The 17,903-nt window shown below is 35.3% G+C and overlaps 1 protein-coding gene across 2 annotated transcripts in view; it reads right to left on the reverse strand.

Moving 5' to 3' along the window:
• Window positions 1-17,903, reverse strand: part of LOC101164142 (CUB and sushi domain-containing protein 1) — a 411,649-nt gene that overhangs the window by 63,115 nt on the left and 330,631 nt on the right. For both annotated transcript variants that reach the window (XM_023953530.2, XM_078944567.1), the window contains exons 33-41: window positions 16,557-16,673; window positions 16,215-16,328; window positions 14,724-14,819; window positions 14,404-14,607; window positions 7,935-8,059; window positions 7,725-7,821; window positions 6,775-6,879; window positions 970-1,088; window positions 587-656 (exon numbers count right to left, since the gene is read on the reverse strand). In XM_023953530.2, the coding sequence (XP_023809298.1) occupies window positions 587-656; window positions 970-1,088; window positions 6,775-6,879; window positions 7,725-7,821; window positions 7,935-8,059; window positions 14,404-14,607; window positions 14,724-14,819; window positions 16,215-16,328; window positions 16,557-16,673 (1,047 nt within the window). The remainder of the gene's footprint in view (window positions 1-586; window positions 657-969; window positions 1,089-6,774; window positions 6,880-7,724; window positions 7,822-7,934; window positions 8,060-14,403; window positions 14,608-14,723; window positions 14,820-16,214; window positions 16,329-16,556; window positions 16,674-17,903) is intronic.

Raw genomic sequence — 17,903 nt, forward strand, 5'->3', positions numbered from 1 at the left:
ATGCAGTGAGAATGAATCAATAAATAAACAACATAATGCACAGTTAACTGGACTCATTGCCTTTTCTTTTAGGCTTAAACTTCTAAAAAACAAATGTGTTATGCTGGATTAGAAAAGAAAAAAAAACTACAATGGTATTTTTGTTAGTCTTCAAAATTAAGTGTAATTTGTGGAGGTCTTTTGAGAGTTTTCATTATTTGAAGATTGAATTATCACTTCTAAACCAGGTATCTATTGGATCAAAGTCCCACATGAGAGGAAGCAAGCAGACAATCAACAGAGTAGTATTGATTCTTGTAGTAGGTATACCAAATCTGTGAGCTGTGGTTTTGTCTTCCTAAAGTTAATTTCACAGTTAAGAGAAAGGGTCAAATTGAAAAAGAAATTGTAAAAAAACTGATAATTGAATTATTATAATTCAATATAGTATCTGCTAAAGACAATACAACTGCCAACTAAAGAAAAAAGTTGAAAAAAAAAAAGCACAAACACCTCATCATTTGGACACAACAGTACATACTGTCAAAACAACCACTGATTTCAGCGTATATGGCACAATTCAGCCATAGCCATGTCTGTGTTCTACCTATGCAAAGAGGTGGTGGGTAGTTCCAACGACGGACGGTCCCAGGCATGCAGGAGATGTGAGAGTGCCCCTATAAATAGTTAAACAAGGTCTTAAACTTATGAAAAAAAAATTAAGTATGAAGTTGTGCATGTATCATTCAAATGTGTCTACTCTCTTTTTCAGATAATAAATAGGAGACCAATTATATACGTTTCTAAATTAGAAATAAAGACAAAAAAAAATGTAAACTTCACCAAACCTTCAGTCATGTTGAAAGTATTAAGAATGCTAACTGTTAAAAACACAATACCAGAAATGATCTGAAATCTGTTCAGTGCTACAAACTCTATGTTTGTTTGGTGGTCAGTTTGTGCGATAGTCCCTGTGTGTGTTCTTTTTACCTGTAGAGTATATCCAGGCTCACAGCTGAAAGCCACCACCTCATTGACCATGTATCGGTCTCCTATTTTAATCCCATTGGCAGGAATCATTGGCTCTGGACAGGTGGTGAGGCCAACAGCTAGGAAAAATAAAACACAAGAAAAACATTCACAGTAAACCATTTTTATTACTGCTTAGCCTCTGACTTCAAAGACCCACTCCATTGAAAGTTGTGTTTTGTTTTGTTTTCTTAACATGTTCTTATGGCATCATGGTGGACATTTATAAAGAAAAATTAGGTTAAAATTGCATTTCTGAGTATTTCTTTATTCAAATAGTTGGGAATCAACAGCAGATCCAAAACTACAGATGGAAAAAGCTTGTAGGTGTGACATAGAAGCTACTATGGCAAGCCACAAGCTCCCTGCTTCACTCCATTCAGACGCACCCGCTTGCAGAAGACTAGATTCATGTACATCTTGATTTTCCTTGCCTTTTTTTTTCTCAAAACTGTACAACTGCATAGCATTACTATTGCCCTCCATTTTTGTTTCACCAGTAATATTCAGTTGGGAGTGTGAGAGCTAGCATGAGAGTGTGTAAACAGATGGATGATGGGAAGTAGTGGTAGGCATACTCCGTGCCAAAATTCAGAGGCAAATTTCAAATAAACTACTGCTGCTCTGTAGAAATAATGTCCTAAAAAACAACACAGTTTGTTAGTTTTTTTTTTTTTTTATGTGGCTAAAACTGCATAATCCTAATTAAAAGATCACTGAGAATACTTTTACAATAGATCAAATGATGATCAGAGTGGGACTTTAAACTAAAGAACAGATTACCGGTAATAAATGTGAAAGGATCTTCAATTCCTAAAGTTGCACACAACTAAATCCGTTCTGCTGTCTTGGGCTTTGTTTTATTACTTGTCATCGTCAAATGACACTTTCGTATACGACGTGATTGTAATAATTTGAATTAAACTCAAGCAACTCTTAGATTGTCTTTGTATCATTAGTTATTTTATTAGATTCTCATAAACAGTCTAAGTCAGTTAAAATTTTACCCTAAATGCAGTTAAAATGGTTAAAAAAAGTAGAGGACCACATAAATAAATGTTTCAGTATTCTTTTTTTCTGCTCCTCACTAAAGTGTCTTTAGTGTCTGACAAGTGGTGTATTGGCAAAAAAAAGGGCTTAAGTCACAGTGTGATTCTCTACTCCCAACACAATAAAGGTTAAACACATCCTTAATAAGTTTGACAGCAGAAAACCTTTATCAAATAATATCAGTTGAAGTGCATCTCTGTGTTAATTTGTGTGTGTGCACGTGTGTGTGCATGTGCAAATTTCTGCAGGAGACTGCCCCAGAGCAGTTACCATGGCAACACATGGGCTGGAGAGGGATAGAGTGAGAGAAGGGGAGACGAAGGATTGAGGGTTTGTGTGTGTTTGCTTGTGTGTCTGGTCTTGTTGGTTCATTATCTGCCTTCCTACCAGCAAAACGTTGTGATCCCACGGTGCTCACACACACACACACAACTGTTCACTGGAACGCACATCCACACATATTTAGGTAGCCTATTGCTCCCCTGAATGACATTTGTGAGTGTGTGCGCATGAGTGACTCTTACATGAGTGTGCTTGCTGAGGGGAATATATATATTTTTTTTTTCAGACGCAGTATAAAAGGAAAAGCTGCGTAAAGCTGAACAAACACTAACAGTGTATTAATATGCAGGGAATCAGCAGGCCGTAATGACAACCGATCAATTTAACTATTCAATTTTCTGACCATCATTTTCTCTCCTTCTGTGCTAACACACAGTTTGCTGTTTTCCTGGCTATGAGAGAGCACTTATGCTCTCTAAACTGCTGACAGAACCACAAAACATCCCAGCAGAGCTGCTGCGCTTCAGCTGAACACCGTCAACATTTAAGCCTCACTGACTGGATTTACTTTTCTTCAGTTTCAGCTTTTCTGAGAATAGACAAAAGGAAAAAAATACTCTCTTCTTTTGCTGTTTTTATCGAGAAACCTTGTGGTGCACAGTGATTAACAGACAAAAAAAGAAATGTTTGAAAGAGGGATTATTATGAAGTATCCTCTAAGGGTAGATTATGTGTGCTTAATTCTCATCTACAAATGAAGATTTTAGATGTTTTAGATGCAATTTGAGTTTGAGTTTGGGGTGAAATTCTAGCAGAACATTAGTTTTCACTTTGAGGTATAATTCATGATCAGATTTGCGGTCAACTTTGCCTCATGTAGAAATCAGTCAGTTCTTATTAGTTTGAAGAATGCTAAGGTAAGCTGATGAATCTTTTTTAGTCAAATTTGATTATGAAAGATTTTACTACAGTTTAAGTTATTTCTATGTAGTGAATTTTTACCCTCCTTAACACAATCCTTTATTAGAAGGAAGTGGAGAGGCGAATCATGCTGCGTAGACTCCTGTGCTATGAAGGAGGGAATGAAAAAATTAAGAACACCAAAAGTGCAGTTTTCAATGCAGTACTGTTACTCTGCCTAGTAAATAAATGTAGTTCTGAATTCTTAAAAATGATTTAGAACAAGCTTTTTTTCAATATTGAGCCCTTTGCTAAGTCCTATTATCTAGACGGCATGAATGGGTTTCACTTGCAGTGTTTCTTTTAATTTAATTGAATTTATTGACAGTTTGTGTTAAGAAAAGATTCAGTTTTTAGGTGTTTTTGCTTCCCTCCCTCGTGTCCATGTTAAGACATGTGTAAACAATTAATTTAAACTATTAATAATAATAATTTTAAATAATAATAAGTAAAACATATTTTAAATCAAACTTAGCCTAAAATACTTAAGGGGTTTATACAAATATGCACCTTGTGTCTCAGAAGATTCATAACCCCCTATTGTAACAGAAGATCTGTCCAACACAAGAGACCTACAGCTCGTATCTGTTTGCTCTGCAGCTGGGCAGGAAAAGTAAAAAAAAAGAAAAAAAATAAAAAGTTTAGTTACCTTGAATTCACTTCATTATTCCTTTTCAGTTACTGACTGATCAAGTTAGGCCTGCACAATATATCGCAAATTTATCATTATGTGCAATATGCATATAGCAAAAGACGGCGAAAATCGTAATAAATGGTTACCTTAAATATGCCAAAACAATCTTGTGGCAGCTTGAAGTATCTAACAAAACAAACAAATCCCTTTATGTATTTGACCAATTGAATATACTCCTTTACATCATAGACCAATCGGATGGAGCCCTTTTATGTTAGATGTTCGTCTCCTATGAAGATGTGGGTCATTTGGAATGTAATTTTTAAACTGTTGCAGTGAAAAGGAAATTATGTTTTTCGTCGTTTTGCTATATGTTCATATACCGCAAGTTATAACGTCATCACAATATTAATCACTAATATTGCATAACGCAAGTTTTCCTCATCGTGCAGCCCTAGATCAAGTCCTCTGCATTTCATTTCTATGTGCTCTAAGTTCTACATTAATTTTAGTTCCCCAATTTGTCATATTTTAATTCTGTAAAGCCCACTTTATAAAATAATTGACATAGGCTGTGTCCTTCACTACTCACTATATAGTGCATTCGCCATTTTGTTGTGCTGTTTGAATCTGCAATTCCAAAACTGAGGGTCCTAGAAATTTCCCAGAAGTCTCTGCGAAAAACCAGTGTGCATCGATGCTCACTAGATTGGCAAATATAGACCACAATGCATTGCGTTTGAACAATTTTTGCAAAGAAAATGTAATTACATGTATTTTTGTAATAAAATATCAACGTTTTCTTTCCTCAGAACACAATGGGTTTATAAACAGTCATCGCAAATTGCTCATACCAATGACATTTTCACTTTGTGAAATCATGATGTCATATTTGCCGCTTAAAAAAATAAAGTAGTGAGCATGGTGTCTGAATTGCTTTTAAAATCCAAGGCACTACATAGTCCCCTACTATATCTTTTTTAAGTAGTAGTAGTAGTAGGGTGGTAATTTGGACATAGCTAAGATTTTCCATTTTTTATGTAATTAAGATATTTTTTACCCTTTGACAATCAAATTTGCAATATCAATATTGTATGAGATATAGATTGTGTGATATGTTTGATGACTTGGTAAGTTTTTGTTCATAACAATGTTAACTTAAGATGTGCAAATATTGACATGAATGTTCAGGGAAAAGAAACACCTAATTTAGGAGATTGAGGTTTCCCTCAATCTCAAATTTGATACACACATTTTTAAAACTATGTAACGCTATTATAATGAATTTTTTATCAACAAATTTTACATTGTATCAATACTACAAGAAGATATTTAAAAAAAGAATAGCAATAGTTGAGGTATGCTCACCATAAAACTTTAGAAAATGATCAAAAAGTGGCAAAAGTCTTTTTGTGATTTCATGGAAACAGCCGTTTTAAAATAAATTGGAAAAGCTCTTCTACTGCCTTTAGTGGAAGGATGATGAAGCACAGGACAGAAAACATGGATCAAGTTATATACAATGAGTTTTTAAGGAACGCTTGGACCCTGCTAATGAGACAGGGGTCTCAGTAATGCATGTATCAAATATGAAATGAAAAGGTCAATGTCATGTTTAAGTTAATTCATTTGGATTCTCCATCATCCCTGTCCCTGCCATACTATCAGAATTAAAGATTTTACTGATGTTAGTGGATATTTACTCAGACCACACACAGAAAAGGTTGACATGTTTAATATGTGATAGAATAGTGTATTTAATAAAAGGTAAACAAACTTAGAAATTTGATTTTAAAATGAATTATTGAAAACGTTCCTATTTAGAGTGTGTTTAATGTCAACAGGGGACAAGAGAAAGCAACTGTATGTTTGCAAAATCTGTGTAATTCTTTACAGCTCAGACAGGAGAGCTCAGTCTCAATCATACAATACAATTTTTGGGTACATGATAGCTATCCCCAGATTAGTCTAAGTCCATAGCTGCCAAAATGTAAAATATAGTTAATGCGCTGCTCTAAAACCTGCATTTAAGGGCTGAGCCATTCAGTCTAAGTCGAAAATCTCAGGCACCATAAAAATGAAACCCAACATAAATTGAGGCGCATTTAGAGATAAAGCATTTAGACCGGTTTTCTGGATTGATATAGTGTTGACTTGTTGGTACACCAACAGCTCATAAAATCACAAAAAACCTGGCTACAAATCTGTGCAATGGCCTAGGCACACAAACAAATCAACACACCCACACACACACACACACAAAAAGTCTACTTCTTACACGACAAATTCTTCTATATTCTCACAAAGGGGGACATGTGCATCCATCCAGAAGTGATTCAGAGTTGAAATAACTAGAAAGAAACAAAAAACACCACTGTGCGCTGACAGGTGTGTAACTGCGTGATGCTAATATATTTGTCTATACCTCTATTTGTCTGAAAAGCAGTGCACATGTGCACAAAGATTTTCATTGGATTTATCTTCATGCATGACACAAGTAAACACACTTTCTGTGTCTGTTTTTTTCTTTATTTTTTTGTCTTTTCCTTTTTTTCTGAATCCCTCTAGGTGTGTGTTCAGTGTGTGTGCTCTAAAGTGGATATCAGTGTGTGTGTGTGCTCTCAGGCGGTACCAGTTCAGGTCACTGAATCTTGTTGTTTGATGTTGAAGTTTTGGTAGCAATAGTTTGTGTATTTGTGTGACTACGTGTATTTCAGGTAAATCGGGCACCACAGCAAATCCTTAGCTTTTTTACTTCAGCAAGTGCTTTCTTTTTTTAACCAATTAATCAAACATTCTGCTGCTGAGTTGATCTTTTAGTTCTGAAATCTTTATCTTACTCTTGTACTCAAGGTGAAAGCCTGCTGCCACCACACTGATGTCGCTCTGGAAGTGCAGGAGGAGCTGATTGGATGTTGAGTTAAGAAGTGCTGGAGCTGTTGTTCCTGTAAAAGACAAGAAATTATCACATGGCAGCAGCTGATTTTGTTTTTATTGTCCTGTTCATAAACTGGTACCAGCTGGAAAACAACTTAGCAGCTTTGCAATAAATTCAAGACATAAAAATAAGTGGAAGACACTGAAAATCACATAAATTAGGTTTGATGCTTAGATGCTTTCCTTTTTGATATTAGGAATTACATGTAGACTTATGTACTTCAGCAGGGCCTTGAAGATAATAAAAAAAACTAACATAAAAATTGAAATCTCTGGGTAACCAAAGCAGGACATGGATAAAAGTGGATTTTTAATACTAAATTGTGTGCAAAAGGAATATGAAAGAAAATAGCCATTTATGTGTAAGTTGTTACACCTTGTAGGTAGTGCATTTTCCGGGTAGCTTTGAGACAGGTATGTGCTTGGGGCAAGTCACAGAGGAAACTCTGCAGGGAAATAGTAAAAGGTTTGCCCATTCGCCTTTAAATCCCTGTCGTCCATCTTCCATCTTTCATTTTATAGGGACATGTTTCTTGATGGCTGCTTCGTGATAAAAAGACTTCCATCTTAAATATATTCCTTCTGTTTAGAAGATTGTGTAGTGATAGATATTTCTTATCTGGTATCTAGCATCATCAGTTACTGTCCTAAAGGTCTGTTTTGCTTTTTTGTGTCTTTAGAGTAAAACTTGCCACCCCTAATTCATCACTGATCTGGCATGAGCTGGGTTAGTGTTTATGTATCTATAGTTAAAGAAAGGCCACATCTCATCCATCACAAGAGTTGAGAGTGTTTGCACCCATATTGTTGTCAGATTATGCATCTATGTGCATGTGTGGCCATCATGTCATACCAGAGAATGACCCTAATTTTGGAGCTGTCATGTCCCCTCCATCATAGATCTCAAGGGAGTCCCAGTTGTGCTCCGTAGCAAACGTCATTACTTGGATCTAAATTGGAAACAATGACAGCGAGTGAAGGAAAACAACACTTTTTTGCAAGATTTTTAAATAACAGTATTTGCACAATCACATTATACGTTTACAATAAGGTGAACTGATACCTGTATTCCAGCACCCTCACTGACATGGATCCTCCACAAACAATTAAGGCTGTTTGGGTATGGTTCAGGATAACCAGGAGACAGTATGGTACCACGGCGTTCAGTCAGATTTCCACTGCAAGGAACTTCAATGGAGAAATAAAATGACCTTTCAGTATACGGCATTTCCCAATTTGTTGCAAATAGAATAAAAACTTCCATTATACTTGCAGGCGAAAACTAAAAGTTGAAACATTTTTCCTTTTTTTATAGGAAACCACCAAACAGAATCATTGTTTAAATACTATTCCCAAGATGCCTGATCCGCATTGGTTAGATGTAATAATAGCCATTTGTAACAAATACAATGACAGGCTGGAAAAAAAAAAAAAATAGATGTAAAATCAAAATCGTGTTGTGTGAAAAATGCTGTGATTTATTCAGTCTGCAAAAAACATTGAAGACTAAGTTCTGTTATTTTTACAGTTTGTTGTCCACTACAGTAAGAAACATCAAAAAACCTTCCAAAAGGTTAAATCAGTTCACTGTCGCTCTTTGGAAGAAATGTATTAGCTTTATTGAATATGAAAGGAGCAATACGGAAGGGAAAGTCTTTCAGAAGTAAAGGTCTTGATCGGATCACCAATCTGAGATAAACTACACTACGGTGGCCCGGAAGTGCAAATCATACAACAAATCAATCGACACAAAAACATTTTTAAGATCACGACAATTAAGAAAAAAGAACAAATGGTAAAAAGCAGTATTACATTTTAGAAAACAATACAAAATTTCAGAAACCAAAACTTAAAAAAAAATAAAATAATAATTTTAAAACATTTCAGAAAACAAAATTAATTTCCAGAAAACAAAATGAAATAAAAAACATTTCAGGAGACAGAATTAATTTTCAGAAAACGAAATGACATGTTCAAAAATTAAAAACATTTCATACCCGGAAGAGGTAGGTACTATAGGACAACGCTGATTGGATGATGACTTTGGCAATCATTCCAACTGAGAGTTGTTTTAAATTAATGCAATGGTGGATTTAACATTCAAACAGCAATGTACCATAATAATCCATGTTTTTGCCATTTACATATTAAATCAAAAATGGAGCAAACTGCTAATGAACTTTAAAATTATTATTTTTTTAACATTTCGTTTAAAGCATAAGGGTCACCCGGAAGAAGTTTGCGGGGATGACGTCCGTTCTACAGGTAAACAATGAAAGGTAAAGGACAAAAAGATAAAACGTTAATCTTGGAATATTCAGCGGATGTGGTGATTGAGCGCACACAGAAATATCAACACCAACTAGGTTTACAAATGTTTCGAAATGTCGGTGAGAGGATTCTGTCTGAAACAGCAGCTGTGAAGAAACGGGTGTTAAGAGACGCACATCATCAGGAAATGCTGTCCCGCCATCCACAGAGATTAAGGTATGGAAGTACATTTGTTTGATCTAATTAAGCAGTTATGCAGCGTAAACGTGATTTCTAGGTGGGTGTTTACAGACAGATCCAAGATCCGTCAGTCATACGTTAATGACAGGTTACCTCATCAGAGAGGGGGGTCACGTGGGCAGGATTCTCAGACAGGTGTACCAGCAGCATAATCAGCTAAGCGGTCAGGTAAACTGAAGCAGTTTGTGTCTCAGAATATCATTTATGAATGACTGGATGTGCACATTACCAGACGTGTCCAGGTGTGTAACTGACGGTGGCAAAGTATGTAGCGTAAAAAAAAGTCTAAATAAAAACACTTGATTTTCAGGCAGAGGAGGAATACCAAAGTGTTTTGGAATGTATTTTAATCTGAGTTTGGTGTTTTGACCCCTCCCTAATGGATTTCTGGTATAACCTGTTTTCTCCTCATTTTGATGAACACGACTTTTTCCTGAACGTAAGATGAACAACGACTGATGGGTTTTCTGTCATTCATTCATTCATTTTCTTAACCGTTTTATCCCTTTCGGGGTCACGGGGCTGCCGGAGCCTATCCCGGCCACTTGTGGGCGAAGGCAGGGGGGACACCCTGAACAAGTCGCCAGTTTGTTGCAGTTTTCTGTCAGGGATTCTTATTTATTTATTTATTTATGTCTGTCAGGGATTTCAGTGGAGCTCGAGTCCAGTGCAGAGGAAGCTTCAATCATGTACGAGCAGGAACTGGGGTCCCTTACCTGGATGTTTTCCTCTGGAGTGGATCTGTTCTCAATAGAGCATAACAGATGTGATCCTGAACAGGGATGTGGACAGACTCTTTTTGATACAGTTGTTAACCAATAGCAGACTTTTCCCAGATGCATTTTTTCATCTAATAAATGTGACTGACAGGTACGTCGAGTAAATACTGGTTGTTAACGTAACATTTGAATGCATGAAGAAGCCCTTAAAGTAAAATCCACAACTGTTTCTTTGTTTCTGTTATTGAAAAACGTATTCATGTTAAGTTTTTAATAAATATACTGCATTTGTATTAAACAATTTTGTTTATTTTCATATCCATTATTACAATCCTCTTGTCAGCATTCAGTTTTTTCATTGACAAAGAAACATTTCTAAACCACAGCTTTGAAAATCCAACATCAACTTTGTTAATAAAGCTTTAAAACCTAAAATGGCAAAAATGGAACAACTCTTAAATGAAGCAAGTCTAACATGAACGTTTTAAACTGCAGTTTTGCTGTAAGAAACATTAAGTTGTTTTGAGTTGTACAAGTGTTTGATGTGATTCCTCATAAATGTGGTTTTCTAGACTATCAGCCTGACGCTAAAGGCAGGAATCATGGCTCGCCTTTCACTCGCCAATGCATCCTTTACAACCAATCAGGCTTATGCAGCAGATTAAAGGAATATTTAATTTTCTAAAAGACCTGCAATTAAAAAAGTTAGATATTAAGCTCAAATAATATTTAATGATTATGTTGCACATAAATCATGACGATTTGCCTGTATACTGCATGGTGAAATGAATGACTTTAGTCTTCTTTGATTCCCATGTAGAGCTGCCATCTGATCTTCTACAGCACAGACTTTTCTGGAACTTTGCTTCTAGTAACTTCACCTGGAGAAATAACAGTTTTTAATTATTAACTTGTTTACTGATTTCAATCTTAAGTATATTTTAGCAACACTGATGCCATATAATTACTGTATAAATCACAGAATCAGGCTGGGTCAGAGCTTCTTCTGTCATTTTGTCACCAAAAACGGAAACAGCTAATCATGAGTTCCTTTTGCGCATGCAAGTTTAAAAAAGCAACGAATATCTTATCAAAGTAGCACTTTTAGCAAATTAACATCCTCAGAGACATGTAACTGAAAAAAAAGATCACAGAATTGATTCTTACCTGGAAATTGATGATAAATGATAGTATGAGCCGCACAATCGTAGATGTTAGCACGCAGAATTCATAGTAAAAGTAGTAAGTCCGCTTTAAAACATTTCCGGTACATACCCTTCCAAGGAATTGCCTAGAAAATGGTTCGGAATTCCTGAAATGTGTTGTTCTTTTTGTAATGATAACATTGAAACGACTGAGCATCTTCTCTTTGAATGTTTTTGCTCTAATATGTTTTGGGATAATATACATTATTGGCTTTTCCCCTAGATTCCATGTTTGGTAGACTTTTCTATTAAGGATATCATATTTTGGTTTATTTTAGAAAACAAAAACTCAGAATTTATTTTAAATGTTATAATTATTTTGGGGATAATTCTATATACACAAATGGCGATTCCTTAAAAACAAACCATATTTTTTTTACATTTCATAAAGAACTCTGCTCTTATTTGTCATCCGTAAACTTCATGGAAAATGAACTTGGAACTATGGAACTTCAAAATATCATTGCTAACTTGCAGCTTTTTGATAACCCTCCTTAAGTTATTGATCATTGCAATGCCCATTTAACCCCTTTATTTTATTTTATTTTAATCTTTTTTGTTTAAGTTTGTATTTTATTGTATTTTTTTATTTAACTTTTTTTTAATGTTTCCATTTTTCTATACCTGTTGTAATTGTAACTTTCTTTTTACATTCTTTTACAACGGCCACAATACTGTAAACCTTAAATGTTTTTTCAATTAAACAAAACAAAAAACTTCATAGTAAAAGTGCACACAGACTACTTCCGGGTGACTCTTGTGTGTCAGGCGAAATGTTAAAAAATCATTTAAAAGTTCATTAACAGTTTGCTCCATTTTTGATTTAATATGTAAATGGGAAATACGTGAATTATTATGGTACATTGTTGTTTAGACGATATAATCCAGCTTCGCTTCATTTAAAATACTTTTCAGTTCAATTGATGGACAAACGTCATCATCCGATCAGGTTGTCCCATAGTACCTACCTTTTCTGGTTTGGCAATGTTTTTCATTTTTGAACATTTCATTTCGTTTCCTGGAAATTTATTCTGTCTTCTGAAATGTTTTTTTGTTTTTTAATATTTCATTTTGTTGTCATTTTTTAACATTTGGTTTTCTGGAAATGTACTTTGGTTTGTGAAATTTTGTTTTGTTTTCTAACATTTTATTCTATTTTGAAACTTATTTTTTTTTTTATTGTCGTTTGATCTAAAAAATGTTTTTGTATCGAGTGATTTGTTGAATGATTTGCACTTCAGGGCCACCGTACTTCACAGACCTTTATGTTCATTTCAAAAAGGTTTTTCTATAGCAAAAATGGAAGGAATTTTAAAAGTTATTCATTGACAATAGATAATGTCATCGAGGGTTAGTAAGTCAGGAGAAATCTCTGTGCACAGGGCCATGGCTGGAATCCTACACAGAACAGCCTTGATCATCTAGCTGTCAGTTATTTTAAAAGCCCACATTTGCAGAGAAATGTAAAAACTGTGAAGCCTCTCAAAGACTGTTAGTGAACATGGTTTCTCATAGTGAAAATCCAGAAGACTTTGTTAAATAAATAATATCCTACTTTCTGTGATATTAATCATCATTAAGTAATGTTATTATATTTAATATTAAAATACATTTAATTAAAAGTTGTATCATTCAAAGAGAGAAATCATTAGATTTTTTTACCCCCAAGATATGCGATGCCAAGTGGAAAATTATCTGTGTCATTATTGATATTGTTTAGGAAAACTCTTTACTCATAAAGGATAACTTGAATAGGAAATTCCATTTGCCACCCTAAGAGAGCCTTACTTTAACATTTCTTCAAAATCTACTGCTATGTTTGATCTGAGCTACATATACATTAAAAGCTAATCCAGGTGTATTTAAAAGCCAGAACAGATTAAACTGGTACAAAGGTTAAAAGAAAACCAAGTTAATGTATTGTCTACAGCCAGTTGTGACAGAAGAGCTGTTTTTAAAAGAGACCAGCATTTTAGTGATTTGAATGACATTTAGTGACCTATAGAGTTTCATGGCACAAACAAACCTAATTTCCTAGACAGCTGTTGAAAACCAAAAGCACCACAGGTTTCTGAACGTTTTGTAAGAGTCCCAATAGGAACAGCAAATGCTCTAAAGAAAGCATGCTTGACGGGGTTGAGTGAGTGTTTTACATTGCAAAGTGACAAGAGACTGCAATCCCCAGCAGGATGACTGTTCATTGATCACAGCATCGATGCTTATGAAATAAGTAGAGGAAACAGCAGAGGAGGTATCTTCTTGATGGAACGATAGGCTTGGATGACCAAACGTTTCTGAATTTGAAAGAGATTTTTTTGAATGTAGATTTAATCATGCAAATATGTCAGAGAAACAAGCTGATGTCCATCCTGAAACAATCTGAATAATGGCAGAAACAGGTTGATTAATCAGAGTTCCAAGGAAAGCTTAACATTGTCCACTGTCCCCACACCTCTAAACACCCTAAATAGAGGTAACATTTTCTTCTTTTTTTTTCCACATCTGGCACTCCAGTGAAAACAGACGAGAGGGTACCCCTTTCTATGTATTTGGTAAAATGTGTAAAAATAGTCCTAATGGTCCATTATGTCTTTTGACCTTGTGTCACAGACAGTGGGGCCATCAAGGTGGAGTGGGCAGACTATCTTTAGGCTGAAAAAAAAGCGGAATAGCTTGTGATCATGGGAACATTTGATTTTACAGTGGTTGACATTTGATTTGACATTTTCTGGACTAAAGTGGTTTACTGTTTAAAGGCAATCAAAGTTCATTTGCACTAAACAAAACAAGAAGACAGTGCTACACATGGGAAACATGCCAATGTTTCATTTTCCTGAAATGTGATTTTTATCATTTTGAAATTATCTGACCCCATTATTAAATTAGAAACAAATTCAAATCTAAGCCTTTTCATAAAACTAAACCGGGGTCTTTTTTTATAGTACTGGAAACTGGTTGCATGAAATAAATTGAATGGATGTCTTGGTTATATTCTAAAAGAAGGCCTCTGTGGATATTTTATTTGATGTAAACCCATTTTTTTGCAGTACTTTACCTGCTTTACCTACCACATACATTTGTGGGATTGCATCCTCACCTATGCATGTTGGTGCTGTTGCATTCCATTGTGCGAGGGCACCAGGTACTGCCTGGCATCGAATGGCACTGGACCCCTTTAACAGATATCCTGGACTACACTCAAAACGGACAATGGAGCCTGCTGAGAACTCCGCGCCAATCCGTCTGCCATACCTTGGCTCTGGCACAGAACTGCACTGGCTGTCACTGGTCCGAGGCACAGCTTTGATAATAAATTACACAAAAAAGTTAGGATGGAACAAATAAAACCAGATTAGCAGAGAAATGCCCATGTTGACCTGGAAGGGAATATGATAAAACAATAACAAAGCGCATTACCTTGGTACACAAAATGAAAGCCTCTAGCTGACTGGCCACTCTTGGCATTGAACCGCACCATGATTTGATTGGAAGTTGCCAGTGGCAATGTCTCTCCTGTGAATTACAAACATAAAAGTGCTCTGGTGACTTGAAAACAAACTATTTAAACCAAAACAGCATCAATTACTCCACTTAAATCTCAGGAAATGTGTATCTTAAAAACACATTTCAGAGTCGGTGGACTGTTTACTTACAAATGTTTACAACTTTTAAGATTGTCCTTTGTGTTTGACTCTGGTTAAATAGAAAATTGAAATAATATATGCAGGCGACTTACACAAACTCAAATTCATGCACAGGCAAACAGATTTCTTTGCACACATATGCAGGCGGGAGAAGTAACAATGATAAATGAGAAAAGCGTGCCCTGGTGTTGCTGACATTTAAAACCATCATTAGCTATGTCAGGATGTGTGTGTGTGTGTGGTAAGTGTTGCCTTTTGTGTGTGAAATGTGCTACAGTATGTTGTGTCTTTGTGTTAATATGCTTGTGTGCCAAGATAATCAGTCAGTTAGTGGAAAACAATCGTGCTACAAAGCTGTTTGCCCTTGAGTGTGTGCCCGTGCATGCTTGCACGTGGGACATGGTACTGATAAACAGACTAAAACTTTAATTCACAAAACCTGGGCTTCTCTTTTTTAAATTATTGCTTAAGAAGCAGAATTTAGAAAAAAAAATAAATAAGTGAAAATAACTAAAACAAATTCAAGCAATTGGCTTTTTACCCTAAAAAAAATCACTTTGACAGCCGGCATTTTGGCACAATATGAATTATTAAATTATTCATGCAACAAAATCACTGTAGCAAAACTCAAAGGTAAGCTATTTCAATATTAACTATATTTTGTAAGTCTAATTACAGAACAAGTAAGACACGTAGATGCTAAGCCTATTGTCAAGGCTTTTACATGTAAAGCCTTGTTTCTACCATAATTTTACGAAGAATATTTTAGTAGGAGAGCCTAGTCAGTTTACGGGAAGACTTTTGCAGAAAGTTCACTCTGGCCATGGCACAGACAACTCATTTATGAATAAACAATGTGCAAAGAGAACATATTTAGCTAAAAGCCATGCATTTATCATCAATCTGTGTACTTTGTGATCTAAAACATTTCCATCACATCTGTCAGTCTCCCCTCATACACAATGAGTTACTATGCAGGGATTTCTACAGTTGTTGGGATGGAATGAATCAAAGCTTGAAGTTAAAAAGTGTTTCAAGGTTATGCATGTTTTTGTCCCAAAGAGACCTTTTAGGATCATCTCCAGGATCTTTGACCATATGCCTGATGGGTGTTATAACTACCACAGACGGGGTTATTATGTTTCCTCAAAGTACAGTTTTATAAGATAAGCTGGCGACAGAAAACCCGCTAAAACAGCATATTTGACGGCAGTTTACAGGCACCAATCTCCCTCAGCTGAGTTGTGTTTGATGTAAGACTTACCTGAATGTGACCCAGCAAGGGAGCTGAGCAATCGAGCATTGTCGTTGGCTCCATCAAACAGTTCCACTGAGTCATTCATTGCTGTTTGGAAAACAGCAAACTGACCGAAAACCACTGAAAAAACAAGAAAGAAATAAAGCTTGCTGTGTTAGCTGCAACTACAAAATCTACTTTAAACAAACACAGTTAAAACCTTTGTTTAAACATTGTTTTTTTTTCATATTTACTTACTTCCTACATATGTCATGGTACACATGCTAACTTCCATGCATTTACTAGGAAATGACTCTATAATTAGGGGATTGTAATTAAAACGGTTACCCAAATATGGTGCATACTCACCAAACTGTGCTGATACAGTGATGTAATAAGAGCAAATCTGTTTGGTGGTATAGTTGAAAGGAAAGTTTGGTGATAAAACAACTCCTTCAGATCCACCGTAATGCCCTCCACAGGGAGCTGTAACAGTCAAATGCAGACATTTTGCTTTTACTTTATTATTTGCAACTTTTCAAAAATAATTCAGTAATTTGATACTTTCAGAGAGGAAACCAAATTTCAAGTAATGATTAAGTTTTGTAAAGAACAATTTCCAAATATGGGTCAGATGGACAGAACTCAGTGTCTCTATGGTCTGGAGAATTCTTTTTTCGTTGAAGTCCTTTCACACCCAAATAAATGACTCACTTTTTTAAAGCACAAAATGAATTTGTGCACCTTTGTATTTGTGCACTTGCATTGAAGTCTGCGGCTAAAATGAGGAGTCACAGAATTTAATTAACCTCTGAGCATATTCCATGGGTATTTCAACAGGCAGTGGAAACATTATCTAAATATGATTGAAGAGGTAGTGAATACATCTATAAAAATAGAAAACAAATTTAACAGAAAATTAAAACATACGGTAATTTAGTCAATTAAATTGTATACATTTTTAATAATCAAAAATGTCATATTGACCCTTTACATACCAGCTCACCTCAATGAATGAGCACATTTTCAAAACATATTTTTAAAAACATTGAGTGTGTGTATTACTTACCCCAGGCAATAATACATTGATGGAAAAGGTATCGATTTAGTTTTGGTAGGGTTGTTAAAAGGGTTAACAACTTAGTTTTTAGAGTTACAGCTATGATACTTCTGATGGTTTCTTGGGTTTGAAACTCAGAGACCAAGACATATCTGTGATTTTGACATGATGTCTTACAACTGTGAGCAACATTTTAGAGAGATTTATGTCAATGATCAGCAAGTGACTTGGGAATAGCCAAAATCTGACTCTGAGGTGACGTGAAGTTTGGCTTTAACTTTGAGACTTGTGAATAGTGTTCATTTATTTTATCTTATTAGTAACTCTACTTATTTAGCTTCCTGGTGACATACATTGGAGCCCCTCAGTGGTTTTTGCTCATTGTAGCTTTTAGGTGGGATTTGACTAAGAATTGACTTGACTTTTTAAGCTTAATTCTTCCAGGCAGAATGTACCTCAGAAACCTGACATGAACGAAACATCATATCAGTTTCAATCTGATTTGTTTTCATACATTTCTTGAGTGAGAGGTCATCTTCTTTTGGAAAGCATGAAAAATGTTGTTCTAAGTTTTGCTAAATGTAGCTTTCCTGATCAATCTAATTTTGTTGAAATATGGCCAGTTGTGAACATAAAGCTGCATAAATCTCTTGAGT

Source organism: Oryzias latipes, chromosome 3 (assembly GCF_053564925.1).
Source record: "Oryzias latipes strain Hd-rR chromosome 3, Olatipes_Hd-rR_3.1".
In the NCBI taxonomy this organism is placed as follows: Eukaryota; Metazoa; Chordata; class Actinopteri; order Beloniformes; family Adrianichthyidae; genus Oryzias; species Oryzias latipes.